At 38.1% G+C, this 26,783-nt stretch overlaps 1 protein-coding gene across 1 annotated transcript in view; it reads left to right on the top strand.

Moving 5' to 3' along the window:
• The window catches only part of LOC126469928 (rab GTPase-activating protein 1-like), a 157,820-nt gene extending 132,440 nt beyond the window's left edge, over positions 1-25,380 (top strand). Inside the window, exons 15-17 of the mRNA XM_050097325.1 lie at positions 16,737-16,796; positions 17,121-17,312; positions 22,412-25,380. Of these exons, the coding sequence (XP_049953282.1) occupies positions 16,737-16,796; positions 17,121-17,312; positions 22,412-22,672 (513 nt within the window). The 3' untranslated portion in view covers positions 22,673-25,380. The remainder of the gene's footprint in view (positions 1-16,736; positions 16,797-17,120; positions 17,313-22,411) is intronic.
• Positions 25,381-26,783: the final 1,403 nt, after the last annotated feature.

The raw sequence follows: 26,783 nt of genomic DNA, 5'->3' as shown, positions 1-26,783 counted from the left end.
TGAACTGGAAACAAAACACCAATACACAGAGCGGCACCATACCATCTATCCTACGCCGAAAAAGTTCAAAGCCGCACCCTCAGCTGGTAAAGTCACGTCGGTGGTCTTCTGGGACTCAGAAAGGGTTATTCTGTTTGAGTCCGCCCTCATGGTTCAATGGTCAACTCTGAAGTCTATTGTGCTACCCCCAGGAAATTGAAGAAAAGACTTCACCATGTTCGACACCACAAAAAATGCAAATGAACTTCTTCTCCATGACAACACAAGGCCTCGCACAAGTCTGCAAACCCGAGAGCAGCTCACAAAACTTCATTGGACTGTCCTTCCTCATCAGCCCTATAGCCCAGACCTTGCACCTTCTGACTTCCGTTTGGCCCAATGAAAGATGTGCTCTGCTGGAAGCAGTACATGGATGATGGGGAGGGAGGTTATTGATGCAGCAAGATGTTGGCTCCAACGTTGACCAGTAGAGTCGCACTGTATGAGCATACAAGACCTCCAAGTATGGTGGTGTAAGGCCATTGCATTGAACGGAGATCATATTGAAAAATGGGGTTTTGTAGCCAAGAGAGTGAGAAATAAATGGTGTATTTGAATCCTGAATAAAACCAATGTGCTTTCAGAAAGAAATGTGTTGCTATTGAATGCCCTTCATAGATGTTAATAAATTCCTCTTTTTCAGGAATGCTTTCTTGCTATTACTAGTCTGAATTTTTTATCTTACCTACTTCAGCCATCATAAGTTATTTTGCTGCCCAAATAGCAAAACTCATCTACTACTTTTAGTGTCTCATTTCCTAATCTAAATCCCCCAGCATTGTCTGATTTAATACGACTGCATTCCATTAGCCTTGTTCATTTTATATCCTCCTTTCAAGACACTGTTCATACCATTCACCTGCTCATCTATGTCCTTTACTGTCTGTCATAGAATCATAGTGTCTTCAGAAAACATATTTTTTTTTCTCCTTGAACTTCAGTTCCTTCTCCAGATTTTTCTTTGGTATCTTTATTGCTTGCTCAGTGTACAAATTGAATAACTTCAGGGCTATTCATGTGCCACCTCCTTAATTTCCTACTGTTTTGCAATTTCTTCAGTTTAAATCTACAGTGCATAAGCAGTAAATCATGGTCAGATTCCACATAGGTCCCTAGAAATGTCTCAGAGTTTAAAATATGGTTTCCAAGTCTACAACTTTGTCTCACTCCCTTCTGTTTCATGCCCTTTGACTGTTATAGCTGCTGTCTGGTTTCTGTACAAAATGTAAATAACCTTTTGCTCTCTGTATTTTACCCCTTCTACCTTCTGAATTGTGAAGAGTGTATTTCAGTCGACATTATTAAAAGCTGTTTCTCAGTGTACAAACTCCATAAATGTAGGTTTGCCTTTCTTTAACCTACCTTCTAAGATAAGTCGTTGGATCAGTATAGCCTCGCATATTATTACATTTCTCTGGAATACAAACTCATCTTCTCCAAGGTAGGCTTCTATCAGTTTTTCCATCCTTGTGTAAATAATTTGTGTCAGTACTTTGAAGCCATGACTTACTAAAGTGCGCGTCATTTATGTTGGCGGCCGAGTTTAGGTTCGTTCTGCGCATCTGACGTCACAAAACACAGTCAGCCAATAAACAGAGAACGACGTTGTACATCTCGACTGCAGTGCTGAGCATGGACGAGTGTCTTCAGTTTTAGAAACGTTCAGTCATAAATAAAGTAATAGAACAAAAGCAATGCCTTGATAGCAGACATTCTTTTATAGAAAGTTTTGAAAATGCATTCTTTATACCAATTGCTTCATATTCTATCAATTAATTAAACCAAACAAGCAATAAGCCTCCTAATTGAGGCGATAGCAAGGAAAGGTGTTTGTATCACTCTCACGAACCGCTTTTTCGCAATAAAGAACAGCGATAATTGTTTATTTCCTATTGTACTTCGACGAAGCGCGAGTAATTCATAGTCATACCAACAGTGTTTGTTAGTATTTTGCGTGACGTGTTATAATCCTCATGGCATTATGTAGTCAGATGAGGTGCGTTAGCATAACGGTTAAGGTGTTGGGCTGCTACGCGAAAGGTTATGAGTTCAAACCTTATGCACTGCTTAATATTTTCATTATTTAAAAACAATATTGAAGTGCCTTACTTCATGAATTATATTCGTTTGAATGCAATTTTTTGAAATTTCTAGTGCTTTGTCTCTTCATTAACCCTTACGCTGCTGCAGACACGTGCTCGCCGCATTCCGCGCTGTGCGCGATTTTGTCATCACTGCACTGCTCGCCTGTGCAGACACATAGTGTTCCCACTGCTTTGACACACTTATCATTCGATTTCACAAAAACTATTTGGCCCAAAAATTTGATTTTTACAAGTCATCTTGACTGATACCTTCCCCCCATAAATGACTTAATTTTGTTTCGATGTTCAACACAGTTATTATGCAGCATTAAATGTAGTAAACCATTGCACAAAATTTTGAAGAGTTTGCAGAGATAGAAGTCCACAGCGTATACTTTCCGTATGGTCGATTTTAGTTGCCACAATGTTGAGAATGAAATGTGGACAAGATACCTAAATTTCATACAAAATTTACTGTATAACAATATCTCATTTAATTTAAGTACGACATAGGTGTCGTATGTAATATTGAGAAATATTCCGTCTTTCGCGACTGTAATAAAAGTATTATTTACACCGGACGCGTTTGGCTTTATTTTAAAGCACTTCAATCAAGGAAAGGTATGGCACATACACAATGGTACTCATTTTTCTTTCTTGTTTTTGTTCCACAGTCGCAGTTTTACCAATGGTACTGAAATATATTCCTCTTCTGCAACTGTAACAAGGGGCTTATTTAGACCAGACGCATTTCTCTCTTTTGAAGCATCTTCAGTGGACAGTATTTTGTCTCCTCCATTGCCAAGTCACCTTTCGCAGTGCTGCGGTAACACAATATTCAACGTTTGTGTTGGCAGATCAGTGTTTTAGCAAATAAATGATGTTTGTGTGTGCCACACACAAAAATTATATTTGACATAGCTCAGAGCACTTCACTGATAGACGGTATATTCAAGTCCTAATGTTTTTGTAAGTCCACAGTTTTGTTTAATGTATTTTGTCTACTTCCTTTTGATTGATTGAAGTGCTTTAAAATAAAGCCAAACGTGCTCAGTGTAAATAAAACTTTTATTACAGTCGCGAAAGACGGAATATTTCTCAGTATTACATATGACACCTATGTGGTACTTAAATGAGCTATTGTTATACAGTAAATTTTATGTGAAATTTAGGTATCTTGTCCACATTTCATTCTCAACATTGTGGCAACTAAAGTCGACCATACGGAAAGTATACTCTATGGACTTTTACCTCTGCAAACTCTTCAAAATTTCGTGCAGTGGTTTACTATTTTTAATGCTGCATAATAACTGCGTTGAACATCGAAACAAAATTAAGTCATTTATGAGGGGAAGGTATCAGTCAAGAAGACGTGTAAAAATCTAATTTTTGGGCCAAATAGTTTTTGTGGAATCGATTGATAAGAGTGTCAAAGCAGTCGGAACACGATGTGTCTGCACAGGTGAGCAGTGCAGTGACAAAATCGCGCACAGCACGGAAGGCAGGGAGCACGTCTTTGTAGCAGCGAAAGGGTTAATGCAGCCGTGGTGGCTTTACTTCATGAACTGAACTGCGCGCTCCCCCCTAAACGTAAGTTTGCGAGCTATGCTATACTATGGCACTGCTTCTATTGGCGCGTGCGTCGTGTGCAACTGGCAACGCAGCAATCTCCCGCGTCTGGGCGGGCATGCGCGAGCCGCCAAGATAAAAGAATTGAACTATAAACTGAAATTTTGGTACAATTAACACTTGTCATCCCCCGACATCTTTGGAATAGGAATTATTACATTCTTCTTGAAGTCTGAGAGTATTTAACCTTCTTCTTCATCATGCACATCAGATGGAATAGTTTTGTCATAGTTTGCTCTCCCAAATATCTGAGAAATTCCAAGGAAATTTCGTCTACTCCAGGTGTCTAGTTTAGACTGATGTCTTTCAGTGCTCTGTCAAGTTCTTCTTGCAGTATCATATTATTCATTATCATCTACTTTGTATTGTGTTTCTATAACATTGCCTTCAGATTCATTTCCCTTGTTGGTGGTATTTTTGGGCATAAAGGGATTAAACGACAGGGTCATCAGTCCCCTATTTCCATTGTATAACCCTCTATGTACTCCTTCAACTGTTCCCTAGTTATACAATTTTCTAGAGCCTTGCATTTGTTCTTCAGCGATTCCTGCTTAACCATTTTGTATCTCTTTGATCCTCTGCTGTGTTTGCTATTTCATCTCTCAAAGCTACCCATTCATCTTCTACCATCTTCCTTTCCTGTTTCAGTCAGTCATTGCCTAATGCTCCCTTTGAAACTCTCAGTGACTTCTGGATCTTTCAAAATATTCATATGCCACCTTCTTAGTTTCCTACTGTTTTGCAATTTCTTTAGTTTAAATCTACAGTGCATAAGCAGTAAATCATGGTCAGATTCCACATAGGTCCCTGGAAATGTCTCAGAGTTTAAAATATGGTTTCCAAGTCTCCGTCTTGCTGTTACATAATCAATCTGAAACCTTCCAGTTTTTCCATTCTCCTTCACATTACAACCTTCATCACAATTCATAAACCAAATGTTAGTTATGATTAAATTATGCTCTGTACAAAATTCTAGCTGTTCCATATTCTCCTACTATTTTTTGTTCTCTTCCTTTTTATACTGTTGAATTACAGTTACCCATAAATTAAATTTTCTCTTCCATAACAATCCTAATAATTTGTTTTATCTCATCGTAAATCCTGTCAATCTCTTTATCATCTATGGAGACACTTTATGTTGCTAAAAATAGCAGATCTCGTTTTATTGTTTGCTTTATCATTTACATGAAATTTTCCTGTATCTGTCTATATTATCTACAAGAGAAAGCCAGTAAATTACCAAACATTAAATGTAAGCCCCCTTAAAAAAATATTGCCATAATTTTTTGTGAATGACATGCCACGTGAGATTTCCCAGTGAGGAATGTAGTACAAAACTATAGAAGAGCTGGAACAGGAGTTCAGACTATGTTTTAAAACTGGGATTAAGACAAGGATGCTCTCCACTGTATGAAAGAAGTAAACTCCAAAGCACTGTATATTGGCCTCAGAACACGGAATGTGAATGACTCTTTGGTTGCGTCTAAATGCATCAAATGCTGTAATCTAGGTCACACTACCACATCCTGCAAAACAAAACTACAAGTGCTGGGATGAAGGCCACCCAAAGAAATACTATAACAGATAGTGTGACAAGCTGAAGTGCATTCATATCTTACAATGGATAATCAGGGAGCCCGGGTTCAATTCCCTGCAGGGGACTGGGTGTTGTGTATCTTTCATCATCATTGACTCACAAGTCGCTGATGTGGCATCACCTAAAAAGGACTTGCCAGTGGCTGAACTCCCCCCGAATATGGCCTCCCGGCAAACAATGCCATACGATCATTCCATTTCATTTAGTGTTCACAAGAAAAAAAAGACTGCTCCATCCATCATTTTCTCCTCGAAAAATTAATAACTTGGAGTGATTATGGATGTGCGCAGTAACGTGACTACTTCTCAGTGTGGCAAATCTAATTTTCAGAATCCAAATACAAAACAGTAATTTGCATATTGGGCACAATCACATATCACAAGGGCATGTAATCTCCAAATACTTAATTACGCATTATGTCATCAAAAGTGTTCAGGTACATCTCAAGAAAAGTGTTTTCCATACAGCGACATTCACCCAGATCAATGACGTTATTATTAATGTCTCATGGCATAAAAAGACTATTAGAAATAAGTGGGCTGTTCTAATGCCATGTGTTGTGCCATGCTTACAGGTACATGCAATGTACTAATCACCTTGCAGTTGACATTTGTTATATAATATGCATAAACTCTGTAAAATGAGAAGTTGCTGTGCATTTCCAAGTTATAGTCTAGCCAGGATGAGATCGACAGAAAGTGCAAAATGGTTAAGCAGGGATGGCTAGAGGACAAATGTAAGGATGTAGAGGCTTGTCTCACCAGGGGTAAGATAGACACTGCCTACAGGAAAATTAAAGAGACCTTTGGAGAAAAGAGAACCACTTGTATGAATATCAAGAGCTCAGATGGAAACCCAGTTCTAAGCAAAGAAGGGAAAGCAGAAAGGTGGAAGGAGTATATAGAGGGTCTATAAAAGGGCGATGTACTTGAGGACAATATTATGGAAATGGAAGAAGATGTAGATGAAGATGAAATGGGAGATATGATACTGCGTGAAGAGTTTGACAGAGCACTGAGAGACCTGAGTCGAAACAAGGCCCGAGGAGTAGACAACATTCCATTAGAACTACTGACAGCCTTGGGAGAGCCAGTCCTGACAAAACTCTACCATCTGGTCTGGAAGATATATGAGACAGGCGAAATACCCTCGGACTTAAAGAAGAATATAATAATTCCAATCCCAAAGAAAGCAGGTGTTGACAGATGTGAAAATTACCGAACTATCAGTTTAATAAGTCACGGCTGCAAAATACTAACACGAATTCTTTTCAGACGAATGGAAAAACTAGTAGAAGCCGACCTCGGGGAAGATCAGTTTGGATTCCGTAGAAATATAGGAACACGTGAGGCAATATTGACCCTACGACTTATCTTAGAAGCTAGATTAAGGAAAGGCAAACCTACGTTTCTAGCATTTGTAGACTTAGAGAAAGCTTTTGACAATGTTGACTGGAATACTCTCTTTCAAATTCTGGAGGTGGCAGGGGTAAAATACAGGGAGCGAAAGGCTATTTACAACTTGTACAGAAACCAGATGGCAGTTATAAGAGTTGAGGGACATGAAAGGGAAGCAGTGATAGGGAAGGGAGTGAGACAGGGTTGTAGCCTCTCCCCGATGTTATTCAATCTGTATATTGAGCAAGCAGTGAAGGAAACAAAAGAAAAATTTGGAGTAGGTATTAAAATCCATGGAGAAGAAATAAAAACTTTGAGGTTTGCCGATGACATTGTAATTGTCAGAGACAGCAAAGGACTTGGAAGAGCAGTTGAATGGAATGGATAGTGTCTTGAAAGGAGGATATAAGATGAACATCAACAAAAGCAAAACGAGGATAATGGAATGTAGTCGAATTAAGTCAGGTGATGCTGAGGGAATTAGATTAGGAAATGAGACACTTAAAGTAGTAAAGGAGTTTTGCTATTTGGGGAGCAAAATAACTGATGATGGTCGAAGTAGAGAGGATATAAAATGTAGACTGGCAATGGGAAGGAAAGTGTTTCTGAAGAGGAGAAATTTGTTAACATCGAGTATAGATTTAAATGTCAGGAAGTCGTTTCTGAAAGTATTTGTATGGAGTGTAGCCATGTATGGAAGTGAAACATGGACGATAAATAGTTTAGACAAGAAGAGAATAGAGGCTTTTGAAATGTGGTGCTACGGAAGAATGCTGAAGATTAGATGGGTAGATCACATTACTAATGGGGAGGTATTGAATAGGATTGGGGAGAAGAGAAATTTGTGGCACAACTTGACTAGAAGAAGGGATCGGTTGGTAGGACATGTTCTGAGGCATCAAGGAATCACCAATTTAGTATTGGAGGGCAGCGTGGAGGGTAAAAATCGTAGAGGGAGACCAAGAGATGAATACGCTAAGCAGATTCAGAAGGAGTTAGGTTGCAGTTGTTACTGGGAGATGAAGCAGCTTGCACAGGATAGAGTAGCATGGAGAGCTGCATCAAACCAGTCTCAGGACTGAAGACCACAACAACAACAACAGTCTAGCCAGTGGTTGCCTTCTTAGATGTCTGTCATTACTTACTAGTCTATTGGAGGTGAATTTTCATTCCTGATGTTTTTTTAACAACTTTGCACTCACAAGGGAAACTTCCCTTCACCCCATTTAGTGGTAAGGTGGCCCAGTGGGTAGAATATCAAAAACTGAACACAGATCAAGGATGAAAACAGGAAGCAGGTTTTCTGAACTTTGAAAACAGAAAATGAACTGTCCATCTGGTCATTGACGTATCTTTTCGTCATATTCAAATTTGTGTCTGTGTCGTGGTGTAACATCTGTTTGCAACTGTGATGTGTAAGGAAGGGACCTCCAGATGTATGTACCTCCTATTTGTTCAACACAAATACCACCCGTTATTACTCTTGCATTCCCTTTTGCAAGTTTTGCCTATTTAATTCCTTTGTTGTAACATATTTTACACGCATTTGTATGTTGTTTTCATTTCTGTGCAAGGGCTATGTGGCATGTCACCTGCTGTCAATATGCATAATGCTTAATTGCGATATTAATATGCTCTTACCAAATGAGTCATATTCTATAACCAATGCATAGTATCGCAATTTCCAAGAATACAGAAGGAGAACAAACAGGTCAGTGACCAGATGGAAAGTTAAAAATTTCGAGGGGGAAAAAGGGGGGGGGGGGGGGGGTCACAGCGGAAGTTTGGACACGGATCTCCCAGTTTGCAGTACAAGACCATAACTGCGATTGTGTGGTTCTTGCGCAGTGCTCGATGTTGCACATCTTGAGCTGGGACCATTTATTGTTTGTATTTTGCTTCTTTTTTTGCAGTGCACTACACCCTCTTCCTGTTTTCATGTTTGATCTATGTTGAGTCTTTAGTGGGTTATCCACTGGGCCATTTTACCCCTGAAAAAATGGGGAGTTTCCCTTGTCACAAATGTGGTGCCGATGTGTCAGAAAAGGGAATAGTTAATGTAATTAAAGATTCTGACATTTAAAAGATAGAAACTCATGCCTATGTTTCAGTAATCAATCCTAAAGTTGGTCTGTCACAGTTCTCCTGTCATGTCACTTGCCAGCAATTATCTTCATTCCAGCATAACAGATGCATACTACATCACCAACAATCTGCCTTACTTACTCACATCTAGGCCTTGTTCTGTGTTTGTATTCTTCTATCATGCCTTGAACAGATTTCAGCACTATCACATGTCATAATCTGTGTTCAAAAATTTCGTCTTTTCACTATATTGAGTTCTTTATTAGCCATTTTTTCTACTTTCAATTTTCCCTTCCATTCTTCAATAAAATACTGTTACGAGTATTTTTGACATGTGTGATTCTGGACTCATTGTGTAGTCATTTTCACATCCTCTGACTCTTGCTTTCTTCAGAACAATTAGAATTACATGCTTTTCAAAATCTGATTTACTGTCTCTGGTTTCATAAGTTTTATTCATGAGCTTGTATAGTTCTTTCTCCTGTCCACTCTTTGGCCTGATCCTGTTAGAATTCCATTAGTATTTCATTATTACCTGAACTTTATTTTCCTTCCAAGTTCATGCAAAATTTTTTGAAACACTGAGGTAAGGATTGAATCTTCCTTGTCATCTTCTTGCACTACATTCTCATTGTCAATTGTCCAATTTTCTTTTGGGCAACTATATAACTTTTACAAGTATTGTTTTCACATTCTCATTCTACATGTTGCAGTCACATAAATGTGACCACTGCCTATGTTCGATGTCAACATGCAGTAACCTCTCACAGACTGCAGCTGGCAGCACTAGCAGCAGAGGGAAAATTTATCAGGGGGCATGGAAAATAATACTGTCGTGTCATATTGCGGAAACACAGTGATTAATCTGATGTTCAAATGGGCAAGATAATTGTCTTTTGGGCCATGAGTGGCAGCATTTCTGAAACAGCTAATTTTGTAAACTGTTCATGTGCAACCATGGTTAAAGTATACTGTGGCTGGCAAAATGGCACTATCCAAAACTGGCACCGAGGCAACTGTAGAGTACCATAGGCCATAGAAGAAAGGCGTGAACAACGGTTGTGGTGATGTGGGTGAGTGAATAGATGTGCAACTGTTAAGCAGCTGACTGCCCAGATGTACCAGCAGACTACCAACAGTATCTCCTCAAGGACTCTGCTGTGTATGGCCATCTCGACAGCAGGCACCTGGTTCATGCAGCAACAATCTTTGGAAGACTCCAGGGTAAGGGGGAAGTGTTATGATCAGAGAACTGTTTTTGTGGCATTCCCTGAGTTATCTCATCATTCTAGAAGGCACAATATCAACCCAAGTTTGAATCATCCTTGGGGACCATGTCCACCATTATATGCAGTTTGATTTTGCTCAGCACAGTGGCCTCTACCAGCAGGACAATGCAATGTGTCACACAAATCAAAGTGTATGCGCATGGTTTGAAAAGCACCAGGATGAGTTTATTGTACCCCTTTCTCCGCCAAACTCCCCGGATTTAAACCCAATCAAGAATCTGTGGTACCACCTCACTCAGGCTGTTTGCCCCATGGATCCTCAACTGAGAATCCTATTGCAGCTGGCCATGGTGCTAGAGCTGACATGGCTCCACATCCCTTATTGTAGCTTCCAGAACCCCCATTGACACTCTTCCTGCATGTCTCATTCTGCAGAAGGTGGGTATTCAGGCTTTTGACATTAATGTGACTGGACAGTGTATTTTTCTGTCTCCACTACCCTGTTATCTTTTGCATCTCTAAGCACTTTACACAGGGTGTATACGACCTGGGACAACTGGGAGATCCGAGAAAAACCCGGGAATTTTTTAGAATTCCGGGATGTTTCTGTTTTGTTTCAGTTTTCAGTTAATTGTTTGTAATTTTGAATGGTAAGAAATAATACTCTAACAAAGGATATTACTGCATCCCGCTACTGCAGAATAATACTGCAGCAATAAAACATGAACGAGGGGGGGGGGGGGGGGGGGAACTTAAGTTGCAAAGGAAATGTGCTATGTACACAACATAACATAACACAGTGCTCATACAAGCGTCTGCCAATAGAAAAATGTGTCAAAGGCTTTAGGATGAGTATGCAATGCTTCATAACAATGAATTGCCTCCGATGAGCATGGCGTCAAAACTGTTTACATTAGATTCATGTGAGCAGTTGCGAGCGAACCCATGCGCATGCGCAGTTGAGTTGCGCATTTACCTTCTCCAGCTTCTGGCTACAAAAGTGTGGCTGTTAGCTGTATAAGCAAGCAGCAAGATGCTACCTGGAAAAATTTTACTGGCGCACAAGCTGCCCTATTCACTGAGAGCAAACCAGGGTATCTGCCTCGGGAGGCAATTTCAGTCAAGCATTAATCGCCTTGCAGAACAATGAAGAATGAAGAATGTTTTCAACTTAGAGTACATATGGCATTATGCCATAATAAAAAAAAAAAATGAGACAATACAGTACTGGTACTCCAAGAAAATTTACAACCGAATCTAGACATACGAATGTGCTCTTTAAGCTGAATTACGCGTTTTAGTATGGTTCACGGAATTCCTCTGATGCTTTGTTTCTTTTATGACATAACATAAAATCTTTTAATGTTCTACACGTACGAACATATGGGCTTACTGCGTCATCGTAGCTGCGCAAGCGTGGTGATGGCTGTTATCTGGCGCTCTCTAGCAACTGATGAAACGAACCTCTTTCTAACAGGTCTCGGGAAAATATTGTGAATGATTGCTTGAAAAGCGTTACTTTCAAAGTAAATTTCCTTTTACGCAAGATGAACAAAGTGCGAGGAAGTGCGAAGAATTTCTTAAACTCACAGAGCGTTTGACTCTCATTTAAAAATCAAGTATTTGAGGACGGCCATATAGAAAAAATTTCGAGCCCAGAAGATCAGACATTTATGTCGGTATTAAAACTTTTCCTGGCACATTTGTGTGGTGTATCTCGCAAAAAAAGGCCAACATTATATGTGAAAGTTTAGCTTCTCTTGCAGCTTATTAATCGTAGAGACCAATATTATATGTGAAAGCTCTGCTTTTCTTGTAGCAACACTATGCATATTAATGTACACCATTATCTTTTCCTATTTGTGGCACGCACTACTTCAACAGTGATAATGCTATTGGCTGACTACATCACGTGTCCTAAGCTCTGAATACCCACTGTATTGGCTGGCGAAATCACGTGACATGAGCTATGACTGGCTTACAAAGGCGCATCGCAATCTTGATTTCAATGCTTCGGAAAGTAACATGAGGTGTTTGATGGAATTCGAATTTATACTTTCGTAATACGAAAATATACAGTGTAAATGGTCTTTTTTCCTGAGTTTCGTTTTCAAAAGGGCTCGGAAATTCTACGCCAGTGTATAAAACCATAACCATTCAAAGGATTGATGAGTTTTACAGTTCTGAGGAATAGTATACTGTCACTTCACACAGAAAACGTGTATTTTCACCTGGGAGAGAGTGTGTTTTTAACTGGGATATCCGGGAAAAATCCGGGAATTTTTTTTCCATTTCCTTGTATACACCCTGTTACATCTTGTTGTGTGCTCACTAAAGTGGGTAAAATAAAACTGGCTCAGAAAATATTTGTGAGGTTGATGTGGAATTGACTGTTGTTAATGATAATGACCAGGAGAACTGTCCGTCACAGAAAATGGTGGAAAACATGATTTCGATGCACCTATTGGTTACTGTCTAATGTCTGCGCATGTGCCTCTCCTGCATGCTGTGACTCAAATACTTCACTGTGTCATTACATTTGAGTGAGTGAGAGGGGCAGACGTGTTAAGTGACCGGTTGAATACAGCACAAAATGATACAATAAAACAGTGTGTGATCATTGAATGTTAAGTGAAGTATAGTTCATGGAAAACATGTACGGAATAGTTTCCACAGAAGTTCAAGACTGGAAGTGTTTTGGCAAAATTTCCAGCAAAGTCTGCAATGCAGAACCTAGTGGCAAAAGGAATGAAATGGGTACTATTGTGAACAAAATTGATGACTGCCCAAATAGTGTTCGAACACCATGAAAGCCTAGAACAAAATCTGCTGAAATCTCAACAACCACTTATCTGTGCAAATGCGAATTAAGACACTGTTGTGTCGAAAAAGTATCAAAAAGGACAAGCATCTGTATCCTCACAAGTTTATTGCTGTGCAAGAGTTAAGGCATCGAGACAAACTTCAGCACGTTGAGTCCTGCCAGTGGTTTCCGAGTGAAGTTGAACCGGGGCTTTTGGATCCTCAGTTGTTCATTTTTTCAGATGGGGCCTGTGTGGGTATGTGAACTCACAGAACGTGTGCCATTATGCATCAGAAAATCCCCACCATTACTTTGAAGAGCCATTGAATAATCTCAAGATTAATGTTTTGTGCACAATATCTGGTGTCCGCATGCAACAATATTCTTTCACCAAATTAACAGTGCCAGTATGTTGAGGAATTGTTCAATATGTATGTGGATCTAATCACAGGAAATTAATGGCTTTTTCCAGCAAGGTGGAACAACAGCACACACCACGTTGACAAACTTGTCACAAGTGCATGAGGTGTTTGGTAAAGAGAGGACAGTCAGCAGAGACAACACATTGTCCTGACCGCCTTGATCGCGTCATTGCTCTTCCTCTAATTTTTACCTAAGGGGCAAATTGAAGGGTTGGATCTGCTCATATAAACCTCACACAGTGGAAGTGCTAAAGTATAATGCTGAAAATGCTATTGCTGCTCTCCCCCAGACAGAGCATGTACTTGTTTCTCAAAGTTTGATAAATTGAGCACAGTGTTGCACCAATGTCAGTGGTGAACATTGCCAGCATCTTCTTTGATTTCATTAACAAGGGTCAGTCCTGCATCAGTTGTATTGTAAGTAATTTCTGGTCAAGTTTTACTTTGCCCACCCTATATGTTTAGAATAAACAGAAATAAGTGAAGTAATAAAATGAAATTCTTTGCGTCTCATATGTAATCTGAGATAAAGTAAAATTTGACACATGTCTAGTATCTGGCACATTGGCACTAAACATAGCTTTAAAGTGCCCAGATACAAAAGCAGAAACACGACATGAGGCACTGGGAAGAGAGCAAATATTGACACTATGCAGGGTCCTGTGATATTCTGTGGAGCTTATGGCCTACCAACTGATTAAGCAGTGAAAAGCTGGTACATTTGGTTTTATGCACCCTACATGTGCCCCAGTCAGATGTTTCTGATTTCATGATGAGCATGTTAGTAACTGTCTGCAATTGAAATGAGACTAGGCTCATAATATATTTTGCTTACCAGAGACCTTCAAACACTTTAACACTCATTTTGACAAATCAGTGATCTTCCAGAGCATCCCTTAGGAAAGCACTTCACACTACAGAAGTATTTTTTATAGCAACATGTTTGTTACATGTGGGGTAATGACTGGGCTTCTCTTGCCAAGCAGCTGCTCGCAATCTACCCATTTGCTGGTAATTAACAAAGAGCACAACATTTTGTGTATGGAGTGATCCTTAAGTACTGTGGCATAATTGAAATATTATTTAAATGATTAATCGAAAATCTCATATAAATATGTGAAACAAATACTGACAAAGAGATAGAGGGGCTGGCCAGTACTTACCTCAGCTCAGTACCGCCGATAGATACACAAAAAACAGAACCGAAAATTTACATTCCTAGCTTTCGGAACAAATGTTCCTTCATCAGGGAGGATAACCTGGGTTGTGAGTAACTGAATCTACTTTCCCTTCTTCCCTTTCTTTCCCCTCTCTCCTCCCTGATGAAGGAACATTTGTTCCGAAAGCTAGGAACGTAAATTTTCGGTTCTGTTTTTTGTGTATCTATCGGCTGTACTGAGCTGAGGTAAGTACTGGCCAGCTCCTCTATCTCTTTGAAATATTATTTGACAAATATCTGCAGTATGCAGTGTTTCAGTATGGTGGTATTGACTAGCCTATCTTATGTCTGTAGACAAATTGATAGATGGAGATTAATGGTGAGGCTCGTTTCTTATCAACAAATGTTGGGCACTTACTGCTCTTGACAGTTTAACAGGAGGGTTGTCCTGATGAGTTACTTGTCATCTTGAATTTAAAGAGTAATCAGTCATACTGTATGGTTTGCAGGGGAGAGATTTTACACGAATTGTGTTCCTTCTACGAAGTGATATGCTCACAGCTGTGATCTGAATCCAGTTGTGCATTTACAGGGCACTTCAGACTGTTGCCCTGTGGAGGAGGTATGTATTCCTCCAAAGTATCCCCTGCCCTCCATATCTCCCTCCCTTCTTCCCTCCTCTCCCCCTCCTCCCTTCCATTCCCTCTCCCCCTCCCCCTCCAAACACACACACACACACACACACACACACACACACACAAACACACACACAGTAGTTTTCATGTGTGAGATGTATTTACTCATGTACATCAGTAAATTATGAGCAAATTTACCAGTTAACATGATATTCATTATCCATTAGATTATTCCTCGTATATACTGTATCATTACGCTATCGTTCTGTTTCACTGTGATGTGGGGCAGATCGCGCAAATTTGGTTATGCTGACGACTGGGCTCTAGCAACAGCCCACAGAAATATAGAAACTGCTGAAGATATTCTTACAAGTGACCTAGGGATTCTCAGCGAGTACTTTAGAAAATGGAGGCTACAACGTAGTGCTACAAAGACGGAAGTATCTGCCTTCCATTTGAACAACAAAATGGCCAACAGAGAATTACAAGTCTATCTAGACGGGAAATTACTAAATCACAACAAACATCCAAAGTACCTTGGGGTTACCCTAGATAGGACACTAACATTCAAAGAACACCTGACGAAAACTGCAGCGAAACTTAAAACACCGAACAACATATTGCGGAAGCTCTGTGGCACCACTTGGGGCTCCACAGCATCTGTCTTAAGAACATCCGCACTTGGCTTGGTGTATCTAGTGGCAGAATACTGTACCCCAGTGTGGCTCAACAGCAAACACACACACATGGTAGATAGCCAACTTAATGCAACAATGCGTATTATATCAGGCACAATCAGGGCAACTCCTACAGTGTGGCTGCCCGTTCTCAGTAACATAGCCCCTCCTAACCTGTGCCGTGAACACCCTCTGGTTAGAGAGTTTCAAAAAATCATGACCAACCCTCAATTACAAATCCATGAAGATACTCACGACATCCAAGGAAACCGACTCCGGTCTAGGCATCCTCCACTAAAGACCGCACAGGCTCTGCACCAAACCAACTTTAAAATAAATGACTGATGGAAAGAGGAATGGGAGAGCAGAACAGCAGTAAACTGCCACAGTATGCCATGCATCTGTAGTAAACCAAAAGGATTTGATTGCCCTCGCAAAGTTTGGTCAACTCTTAATCCCATCAGAACCAACTGTGGGAGATGCGCCGACTCCTTACACAGATGGGGTAAACTTCCTTCGGCTGCTTGCGACTGTGGCGCTGAGACACAGACGGTCAAACACATCGTGCAGGAATGCCCACTAAGGGCATACGAGGGTGACCCACAGGATTTCCTAATGGCGACCCAAGAGGCAATTGACTATTTATTATCTAAGCTGGACGTCTGCTTGTGATTGCTCTTCTGTGAGTGTAAATTTAAAATTGGTGGTGTCCTTATATACAAACTGTTATTTATTGCTCTGTTTATACATATGTGATTTTTTTTTTTTAATCGTGTTGTTTCTGTAATTTTTACTGTGATGTTATGAGCCATACGCTAAATAAATAAATAAATTACGCTATATTTGCCATGTTCTTGGGGGTGTATATTTACCCTCTGCTAGGCACTGGAGTATGAATTGCAGAGTAGTCATGTAGATGCATTTCATTTCATATCTTTATATTAAATGAATCCCTAATATATGTCTTTGGTGTATTATAGATTTGCCAGAGACTGGATGCAGAAAAGATTGCAGCTAAATTGGCACTACAGGAACTAAGGGTATGCCTGAAATGTTATTAATATGTATTTGTAAAATGCTGTTTAGTAATATGGGTTACTTTGCAATATCCCATCACTATACACTCAGAAAAATTTTAGTTTCAAAAAATCTTTTTGAAAAGAAAATTTTTCACATGTATAACATTGTAAAATATTAAAAAACTGATTATAGATGAAAATGCATTTTTAGACCATCAATTTTGTCAAAATCTAAATAATTTTTATTAAGGCTTCCATTTAAAAAGAATATTTTGCAAAATTTATTCTTTTAAATTGTATGATCAAATTTTGGTAATGTCTGTGATAGTAAATATGCTCTTCTAGGCACAAGTTAAGTTATGCAATCAGTGTCGGAAACTGGTCTGTGGCACTGAGGAAGAAGTGACAGCAAACACAGGAACACCAGCTGCTACTATTGATCCCCAACTTCAAAGGGCGCAGGAAAGGATTAGGGAGCTAGAGCTAGAACTAGCACAGACAAAACTTGCTCGAGTACAAGCAGAATGTCTTAATCAGGTAAGTAACAGATTATGAAAAACACAGCTACTTTTGAGTTGTTATAGTATGTTACTTTCAACAAATTTTGAGAATAGTACGTACTTCTAGAACACAATAAAGAAATAAAATGTTCAGATTTTTGAATTACAGATTGAATTGTGTGGAAAAATAAATAGGATTGATGTTGATATGGAACTCAAGTAACAACATTTTAAACACATGATATTGACCAACAGACCATTTTCTTTTAACCAAAGATGTGAAAATAGTGAAAGAGTTGAGACAAACAAGGTCAATCAAAACAGAAACAAGATTTGTCTTATTGGTAATGAAATATTTGTCATGTCATATAAGTGCACAATGTTTTTGCAACCATATGCTGTGACAAGTTTAACTGAAATTGATTTGATGGCAGTGGATGAAAAGTTTAGTACTTACAAGCTCTTGCACTTTGCTGCAAAAAGGGAAACAAGGACTGACTTAAAATAAATGAGACTGAGGCTTTAAATTTATTTACTAATAATATATGTTCTTGTTAAAAGTGGTCACACTTAATGTAGGACTAGTTTGAGTCTAATTGTCTGTATTCATTCATCAATTCCACTGTTAATAACATTTCTACTTGTTGTTTCTCATGAGGCCATGCAGGAGCTCCATCAATCTTGTCTTCCAATGGAACACAAGAACAGGTCTACAGTAAACTATTCATGCAGTGCCACTAAGTTGATAAATTTTCATTAATCTGGTCACATCATAAGTTATAGCTCAAAAACAGCTGCACTGTTTTTGAATGCCGTAACAGACTGTGAGTTGAACCCAAAACCTTGCCTGTCATGGACAGTACACTTACAATCCAAGCACAAGTCAAGATCTACCCTCACAGTTTGTAAAGTAGGAGAGAGCTACAGGCAGAATATGAAGCTGTGAAGGTTGGTTGTGAATAATGTCTGGATTGCTCAATTTCAGTTGGGCACCATTATGCCATGATCCTTGGTGAATAACTGGTTTCAGGTACACAGTGATGCTGAATTTTCAAATCACACCTTGTTGCATTTTGTTGTACTATTTTATTTATCCATAATTGCAATTTCAGCTTTTTGGGCTCTTCTCTACTTATAATGTAGTATTTACAAAAATTATTTGCACAGTGATGTGGCAACATACTGCACTTGACAAATGAGCAACCAATATTACAACTGTAAAAAAAAAATAAACACTGTAGTCAAAGGTAACATCATGCTGTCATGTAATAAATATGAAGGTTGCCCAGAAAGTAGTGCACCACACTTTTTTCTTCAACATTTCTTTATTGAATATAATGAGAATTACACACACAAAAGAATGGTGTTTTACCTTCACATCCTATTTTTCCACGTAATCTCCATCCCGTTCTATGGCCTTCCTCCAGTGTGAAACAAGGGCGTGTATACCCTGTCGGCACCAGTCCTTGTCCTGGTGGTGAAGCCATTGCTTCACAATGTGAATCACATCTTCATCATCCTCAAAATGTCTTCCACAAATGGCATCCTTTAATGGCCCAAACATCAGCTCACTGCAACATTTCAGGTGTGACAGCCGTGGATGGTCTCCCCGACCGATGCAAATCGTGGAGCTCCACCGAACCGCCTTCTGATGATCTCACTCTCCACGCCAGTGACTAACAGTACTTCTGTCAACAGCAGATGCTCCATAGACTTTGCCCAAGTGTTTGTGAATATTCCTGATGGTTTCTTTCTCTGCAGTGAGAAATTCAATGACAGCACTTTGCTTGTAACATACATCATTTCCAGACACCATTTTGAAACTTTCCTGCAGCTATGCTGTCTGTCAGAAGTGATGGAAACTTGGCGCATTCACTCAGGAGACTTCAAATAATACATATGCAATGTCTTACATTAGTAGCATTGTTTTCAGCTGAGCAAAAAATGAAGTGCATTACTTTCTGGGCAACCCTCATGGTTCATTAGTAATGCAAACAGTATTATTTCATTTTGGTCAGACCTCATGTTTTTGACATTGAGGTAATTGGAAACAAATTAGTAATTTAGTTTTAACAGTGAAAGATGGATCATCCCTAAGATTTGCCTAACAAGTCACAGAAGATGCTGAAAACTGTGACTGCAGTGGGCAGACAGCAATTACTACATTTATGGGAACATCTGTGGTTTTCTGCTGCAAACTGAATTAGTTCTCTTCCTTTTTTTCTCTTCTTAACCATTCACTGTCGAATTAAAAGCTACACCAAAGAATTATCAGTAATTAATTTCCATTCACACCTATCATGAAGCATGATAAATCATTCCTGAATCTGTTGAGACCTGTTGTTTGGAGACTAATCCATTTGAAGACAATACAGATCTTGGAGTAAAATTTTCTTGTAGCTTCCTATACTGGCCAGCAGTCCTGTTATGCACATTACACAAACTTATTGTCAATAATGCATATGGTTTTGCACAAGAAATTCTTTATGCAAAAGTTTCACAGACTATTATCTCACATGACATTAACAAAAAATTTATTGGAACAGGTCAGCAGTTATAAGTATATTAAGTTCCTGAAGTTTTAGAAGATCATTATCTATACTAAATTGTAAAAAGAAAGTTTTGAATCTCCTGCATACATAATTGTGAATGTATGTGTGCTAAGATTCAGTGGTAGCAAAGAGTGACAGAGAATGTTTTATGGGGAAGAAGGAGAAGAGGGAGGGAAAACCAGCATAAATATTTATTAATTTGTGCCTCACAGCTTCAGTAAGACATTTTGTGTACATACTGCCAAAAACTGCTGTTAAGTAAAACTTCATTTTGTTGCAACTAGTCATTGTTGGCAGACTTCATAGCTCAGAGTGGTATAAACCATGTGTCCACGAATACAATACATGTTGAATACTTGGTTAATACTGTAGAAGCAAGTGGGCTGTTATGTTGGCATGAACATAAACTGGCATTACTTTCTGTTCCTGGCATTTCTTATTAACATGTATGCTGTCAATTTATTTTGCTAACTGTAATAAAGGCAGATTGTTTGAAAGTGCATCCCTTTGCACTTCCATTAATTCAAAATATGCTGCCAGTTGACATTCAGTACCATTCTAATGATTGTATATTGTAGCAGACCAAAACATTACTGACTTACCTACCTACTCTGCTGTGGGACCTAATGTGTGGGACACGAGTTGTTCATTGGTTCCTTGCCATCTCCACAGTCTTGTAAGATGACCAAGCATCAGAGGAATCCTGCACTCTTAAGTGAAGAGAACTGGATGCCACTGACTCAGGTTCCATTCTGGTCATTTTCTTGCCCACCTTCTTCACACATTGCAGTACTGGGAGTTGGTTTGTAGTTTGTAAGGTTGCTGAGAGATAAATTTCATCATCTGGAGATGGTTATGTACTGTCTGGTTCGACATAGCGCCCCCATCTTTCTCCAAAGTGCAGTACACAATTTTTCTAGCCTTTTCCTTAGGTAACGTACAACACACAGTTTGCAGGTAGCTACCTTCAGCTGTTGTTGTTGACCACTCACAGTCATTATGAGGCAAATTTTGAATGCTCATTAGCAGTTGAATGTTTAAATGACATTTCTGTGCTGTAGACCAATTTGGCAGGCAACTTTCTGTATCTTGCCATATAGTGACAACATACATGGCCCTTGAAGGGATGTTGACAAGACTGAACGCTGTAATGAGGTGCATTGTCCTGTTCAAGATGGGGCCCACAGTGTGCTCTACAGAAATGCACTGAGAATGCAAGGTTACTTTTACATCAGTTACAAAGGTGCCTCTGTGTAGTGGTTTTCTATGAACTAAACAATATTGAAGGGGAGGTTTTTGACAAAAATGCCACACATTATGCGAGTCATGAAGGTGGTGCAAAATTTTTCAGAGCAGTTTATGTAGTTTCCATATCAAGTATCAGTATGCACACTGAAAAATGTTTAACATTTCATTTTAAATGTTTCACTCACCGTATGTTCTCTTGTTGTAGACTAAGTTTCACCACAACTCATTCAGTTTGGTGCAAATACTACATAATACTCAAGTTTCTGCAAAGCACCTCCAGCAAGTTTTGTACAAATTTTGTCATCTCTTCCTTCAGTAGACATGTTTATAGTTTATTCCTTCTCTTAACAATATGAAATAGATTTAAAGGAGTTACATATGACAAGAACAGCAGTACACCTGATAGCAATTGTTTTGGAATGTGGTAGTGATTTGTTCTGTGGTAACTGATGCAAACAGAAGGAACTGTTTATTTCAACATGAGATACACTAGCACCATCAAAATCCTGTTGCCATTTACACTTAAAATACTCTATAGAGGTTGCAGGGACTTCTATTTTGTCATTTAAATATTTTATAATGCAGTTGGTGAACGACAACATGTCATATGGAGTGGTCCTTCTGGAATTCAATTTGTGATTTACTCAGAATTTTAATTTTACTGACACACTCAGCACTGCCAGGAAGTTTCAAGTTTCACACTCAGCTAAACTGGTAGATAAATATTATCATCATCTTTAATGCCTACTTTGTAGAAATGTAACTTTCTAAAAAAAAAATCTTCAAAAAATTGTGCATCACATGTACATCTGTCTGAAACAGCTACATGGGTAGGAAAGACTTATTTCAAATACTTTGCTTGTAATATTATCAAATGGCAAATTAAACTGTTAAAATTACAAGAAGATAGAACGACTGGCCAGTATTTAGCTTCAGGGGCTAAAATTTCCAGCTTAGCTGATAGCAACATTTAAAGTACCAATACTGATCCTAGCATGTGTATCTTATATGTTCCTTCTTAAGAAATGAAAGATGAGTCAGTTGTGGTAGTTTGTACGTGTGTGTGTGTTTTTACTTACATGACAGAAATATTTTAATATTAATACTAATTTCATTTATAGTTTAGCACCTTCTCATTCCATTTATAAATTAAAAAGTCATACAAATGTACAATATTTTCAGGCTAATGAATAGAATTGAGAAATGTGATTGTTGTTTGTGCTCTCTTAAATAGAAGGAAAGTGTTAGTGTAGAGCAAGAAAGGAAAAATTAAAAGTACATTTTACATACTATAGCATAGATTTTTATTTCTTAATATTAATGTAATTTCTTTCAGGACCTTCTACACAAATTACATACAGCTATTACAGAAGCACAAATGAATAAAACAACATGGCCACCATGGTTCCAAAAGACATTAAGCTCAATAAAGGAAGTGGCAAAAAAGGATCTTAAAGATGTAAACATTAAGATATATCCTAAAGAGGGAAACAGTAAAAGTGAAGTATCAGGAACAAGTCCCAAAAGACGTGATTCAGCACCTCCATTCCCAAGAGATTCTTACAGCCGTGATAGCCTGTTTGATGCAAGTTGTTAAAAAGGAACACATTTGTGATTATGATTTTCACAATGAGCTTGTGTTTCATCTGTGTCTGTTGTCCCACAGGTAACATTTATGGTCATTTTTTCAGTTACATGTGCATGTATTTGGTGTTATGACTGTAGTTTGTGTAGAGAAATACTCAAATGTGAATGAGTTAGGGAAAATTGAATGAATGTTGTATATTATGTAAAAATGAATCTCTTCCAGCAGGCCTTTCATTACTCAGGTGTTTCAGTTTCATTCCTGTGAATGTATTATTTAGAGTGACTGAGAAATGCAAACAGCTGATTAAATGAAAAGTAGATATTATATGTTACTGCATTGCTATACAGGAAATGGATGAGCTATTGTGGATTCATTTGCTAGTCATTGTCTCTTATGCCAGTTTGAAGAGACCACACTTAATATAGAGTGCTATGTATGATGCTATGAATGTATATTTTTGTAACATAGTGAATGAGTATTCTAACATAGAAAGATTTATTCCTTTTTTTGTTCCCTGTCCCAGAAGCCATTCTAAATTACTGTGATCTGAAAATACTTGTAAAGTACAGTTTTCTATTTTGTCTATATACCAATTAAATGATTTTCTTTTAAAAAGGGGATTATGTTATCTGTTAAGTCATTCTATTTCTATAGTACAAAGATATAATATTTTCCATGCTAAGTTGCAATTTGTGAACCACAAATTCATTAGCAAGAAATTTATTGTATTTTCTTTTGCACAGTTTGTTGACTATTCCTCACTTGTTAACATCTACCAATTAGTATTACATTCCATGACCTTTTCATTACAGTAATTTAATGGTACTGCAGTATGAAACACCTGACAAAAATGAATAAATGTGGTTATGTACTGTACTACAATCAGAAGCAACCATTTTTCAGCATTGTGATGACATTTGTGTAACACGGTAGTTTTGTTGTGAGTGGATGGCAGTATACTGGTTAGATGTATACTTTTATTGTCAGCAATGGGCTTACTTCCAGACCCACTGCCATTAAACATTCCAGTGCAGTTGCAATTTTCTAATATAAAATATTCCAATTATGTTACCTGCAAAATTCCCACCAAAGTGATGTTAGAGCAGCAGTAATGCTTGTGTACAGATCTTGTACTGTGCTTTCATCATTGTTATAATGTTTGTGCTAATGGTATTCTAAAATCAGTATGCTGCTCTACACAGCAGGAGAGGTGGAGTGAAGAAAATCAAGTGGAAAAGTTACAATTACGATTGGTGGAGAGGAGAGAAGAAGGCGGCACCCAAAAACTAAATTTGATGGAGTCTCCCAATATGCAAGAGAGCAAATGAAAGCAAGATCAGGAAACTGTGATGTTAAAGATTCTTTGATTGAAACAAAAGATCCCAGGGGTACTGACTGTTTGCAAAATAGTGGAAATGTGTAAGGTCTTGTAAGAGCTCTCAGGGAATAAGAAATAAACATGAAGAAAACATAAAATAACTGTAGACAATTTTAATAGCAAAGCAAAGTAATAGTGATAATGATTACACGATGTTGGATCACTGAAAGTAACAATAATGAAATGACTTCACCTAAACCCAAATGAAGGCATACAAGAAGTTTAGCAGAAAAGAAGAGCTGCCAACATTGATAAAGAAAAATAGTGACAAAAACTGTTTTTCCTGCCATTATTCACATTAGATACTTAAGTAGGCACATGTGTATTCAATCTGTGACACTTCCATACAGTCACTTTCAATTTAGATTTATAAATTTTCTTACTGCCATCATTTTCTTCTGTTAACTAAATTTTAATGATTTTATTCACACCATAGTCTCTGACTTCTTTATCATATGATGTTGATTTTTAAACCAATTAGAAGAGATGTAATACCAATATTGCATTCACATGAAATTGAGCTTCAGTGTTTCATTTTGAATGGCACTCCTCATTGAATTTTGGTTAACTGTTTTGTGTAACCACTGAATAAAACATATGACAGTTACTCATCGGTTAATGATGCAGGTGTGCTAGAACATCGACTTGTTATGCTGTAGAGTGTCAACATTTTATTTGCATTTGTTTTCCATTCATACAAATGCCTTTTTATTCTCAAACTGATGATTGAAATATGGCTATAATTTCTCATCTAAGCTTTGTCATTTTCTTTATCGAAGGTCAGGTATATTGTTGCACCATTGATCATTTCAAACAACAAATAAAAACACCTGTTAAAACATTTACTGTGGTATTTCTGCATTCAAAAAGAAAATTGATGAGCATGTAACTATTATTTATTTAGTATTTAATTTGAATGATGGAGAGCCAATGTTTGATTTTGAGAGAGGACAATAAAATTCAGCTCTATTTGTACTTGCTGTTTACTTAAAATAATAGAAATAGTAATAATAAAAATAATGAAATAATAAACAGAATGAAGTTGTTGCAGATCTATTGCTTGTTAAGTTTAAACTGTGTAAACAATGACAGAATGTTTAATGATCTTATACATAGTTTCTTTTTGGGTAATGATTTACCATATTAACAAGATCGTTGTAAAAAAAAATCCGTCTTGATGTCTGTGTTCAGTATACATGTAAATCTTGCCTCTGTTAATACAGCAGTGGAATCAGTGAAGATGACCACTACTGTGGAAGGGTGGATCGATATGTAAACAAGAACAGAAAAATGCTCACTTGTGTAACTGAATTATGTTCATCAGAAGGTATGTGTGTATGGAGGGCGAGGGGGAGGGGGAGGGGGGGGGGGGAGCGTGTGTGCAGTCTGTCGTGCAAAGCACATGCGTGTAGGTGCACATCTTTGCTCTCTGAAGAATAATGCCAGTTCAAAAGCTTAGTTGCTGATCTAGATATCTAAGTGCCTTCCCGTTGCTAATGTCTGCATTGTATAGTATTTATCATTTGTTATTGCAGTGCTTGTTGTCTCTCTTGATTAATTTACAATACAGTAAGGGACAAGAATACTCCTTAGCCAAGCAGGTATGAGTGCAGATGTGTGTTATTTACCTGTCTAGCATAGCTTAATATTATATGCTAACTGCCATTCATAATAAGATGTAGGCTGTGACAGTGTAAGCTATTCCAGTGGTTCTGGATAATGCTGTTATTGCTAAGTAATTGTAGTGTTCTTTATATGTACATGGTGTTATGTTTACTTTTATGTAATACCTACACAGAATATGGATGAAGCAATATGCTATAGAGAATTCTTCTTTTGTAAACTTTAGATTAAGTTACATTTCTATTAGTAACTTCAGTCAAAACAATACTATGAAATTACACTTTGGTTTCTATGAGCAGGAGAAAGAAAATGGAAAAGTGAAATGCGCTTTTAACCATACCTTCATGTTGGTCATGTGCTTAGACATTGAACAGAAAGAGGAAGAAATGAATTTTTGGAAGAAGAAACAGAGTTTGGAGGGGGGGGGGGGGGGGGAGAGAGAGAGAGAGAGAGAGAGAGAGAGAGAGAGAGAGAGAGAGAGAGAGAGAGAGAGAGAGGGGGGGAGGGGGGGGGGGAGGTCCGACTACATGTGTTTCATACTGTAAAGACATTTGAAACATTTCACATGAAAATCAAAATTATTTTGGTCAGAGAGTGAATTGACTGATAATGAGATTTGCTATTTGTGTATTTTATTTAGCATTGTTTGTTTGTAAGTCTCTGTAATACTGCATTGGTTCATGTTTCTTAATAACTGCCATCTGTGCCTTAGGGCACTCCTATTTATACAAAACCTGTTTAGAGTAGAGAAAGATTAATTTGATTTTGTTCTATCTTGTGCTCTCTAGATTTTGAATTATATTCGAACAAAGCATTTTATTCTTTTGACAATAGTCATATTCACATATTGCATTTATGATTACTTGAAAATTATCCTGTGCTGGTGCTACTGTTTATAGTTGCAGCATGAGCAGTTGCCATGGGCTGTATGTGTTTATCTGCTGATTTATTTCTGGGAGTATTTATGAGTTATTGTATTGTTCCCAATTATATATTCATATGTTCATTTGTAGTTTTAATAACTTTGAGCTATGCAAAACTGCTGACTTAAACAAATATCAGTCAGGCATTTGTTTTTGGATGTAAGTGTAACAACAAATGGCTGACACTATAACATTT

This window comes from Schistocerca serialis, chromosome 3 (assembly GCF_023864345.2).
Source record: "Schistocerca serialis cubense isolate TAMUIC-IGC-003099 chromosome 3, iqSchSeri2.2, whole genome shotgun sequence".
In the NCBI taxonomy this organism is placed as follows: Eukaryota; Metazoa; Arthropoda; class Insecta; order Orthoptera; family Acrididae; genus Schistocerca; species Schistocerca serialis.
Note: the sequence above shows the minus strand (reverse complement) of the source record. Positions and strands in the feature narration are given on the sequence as shown.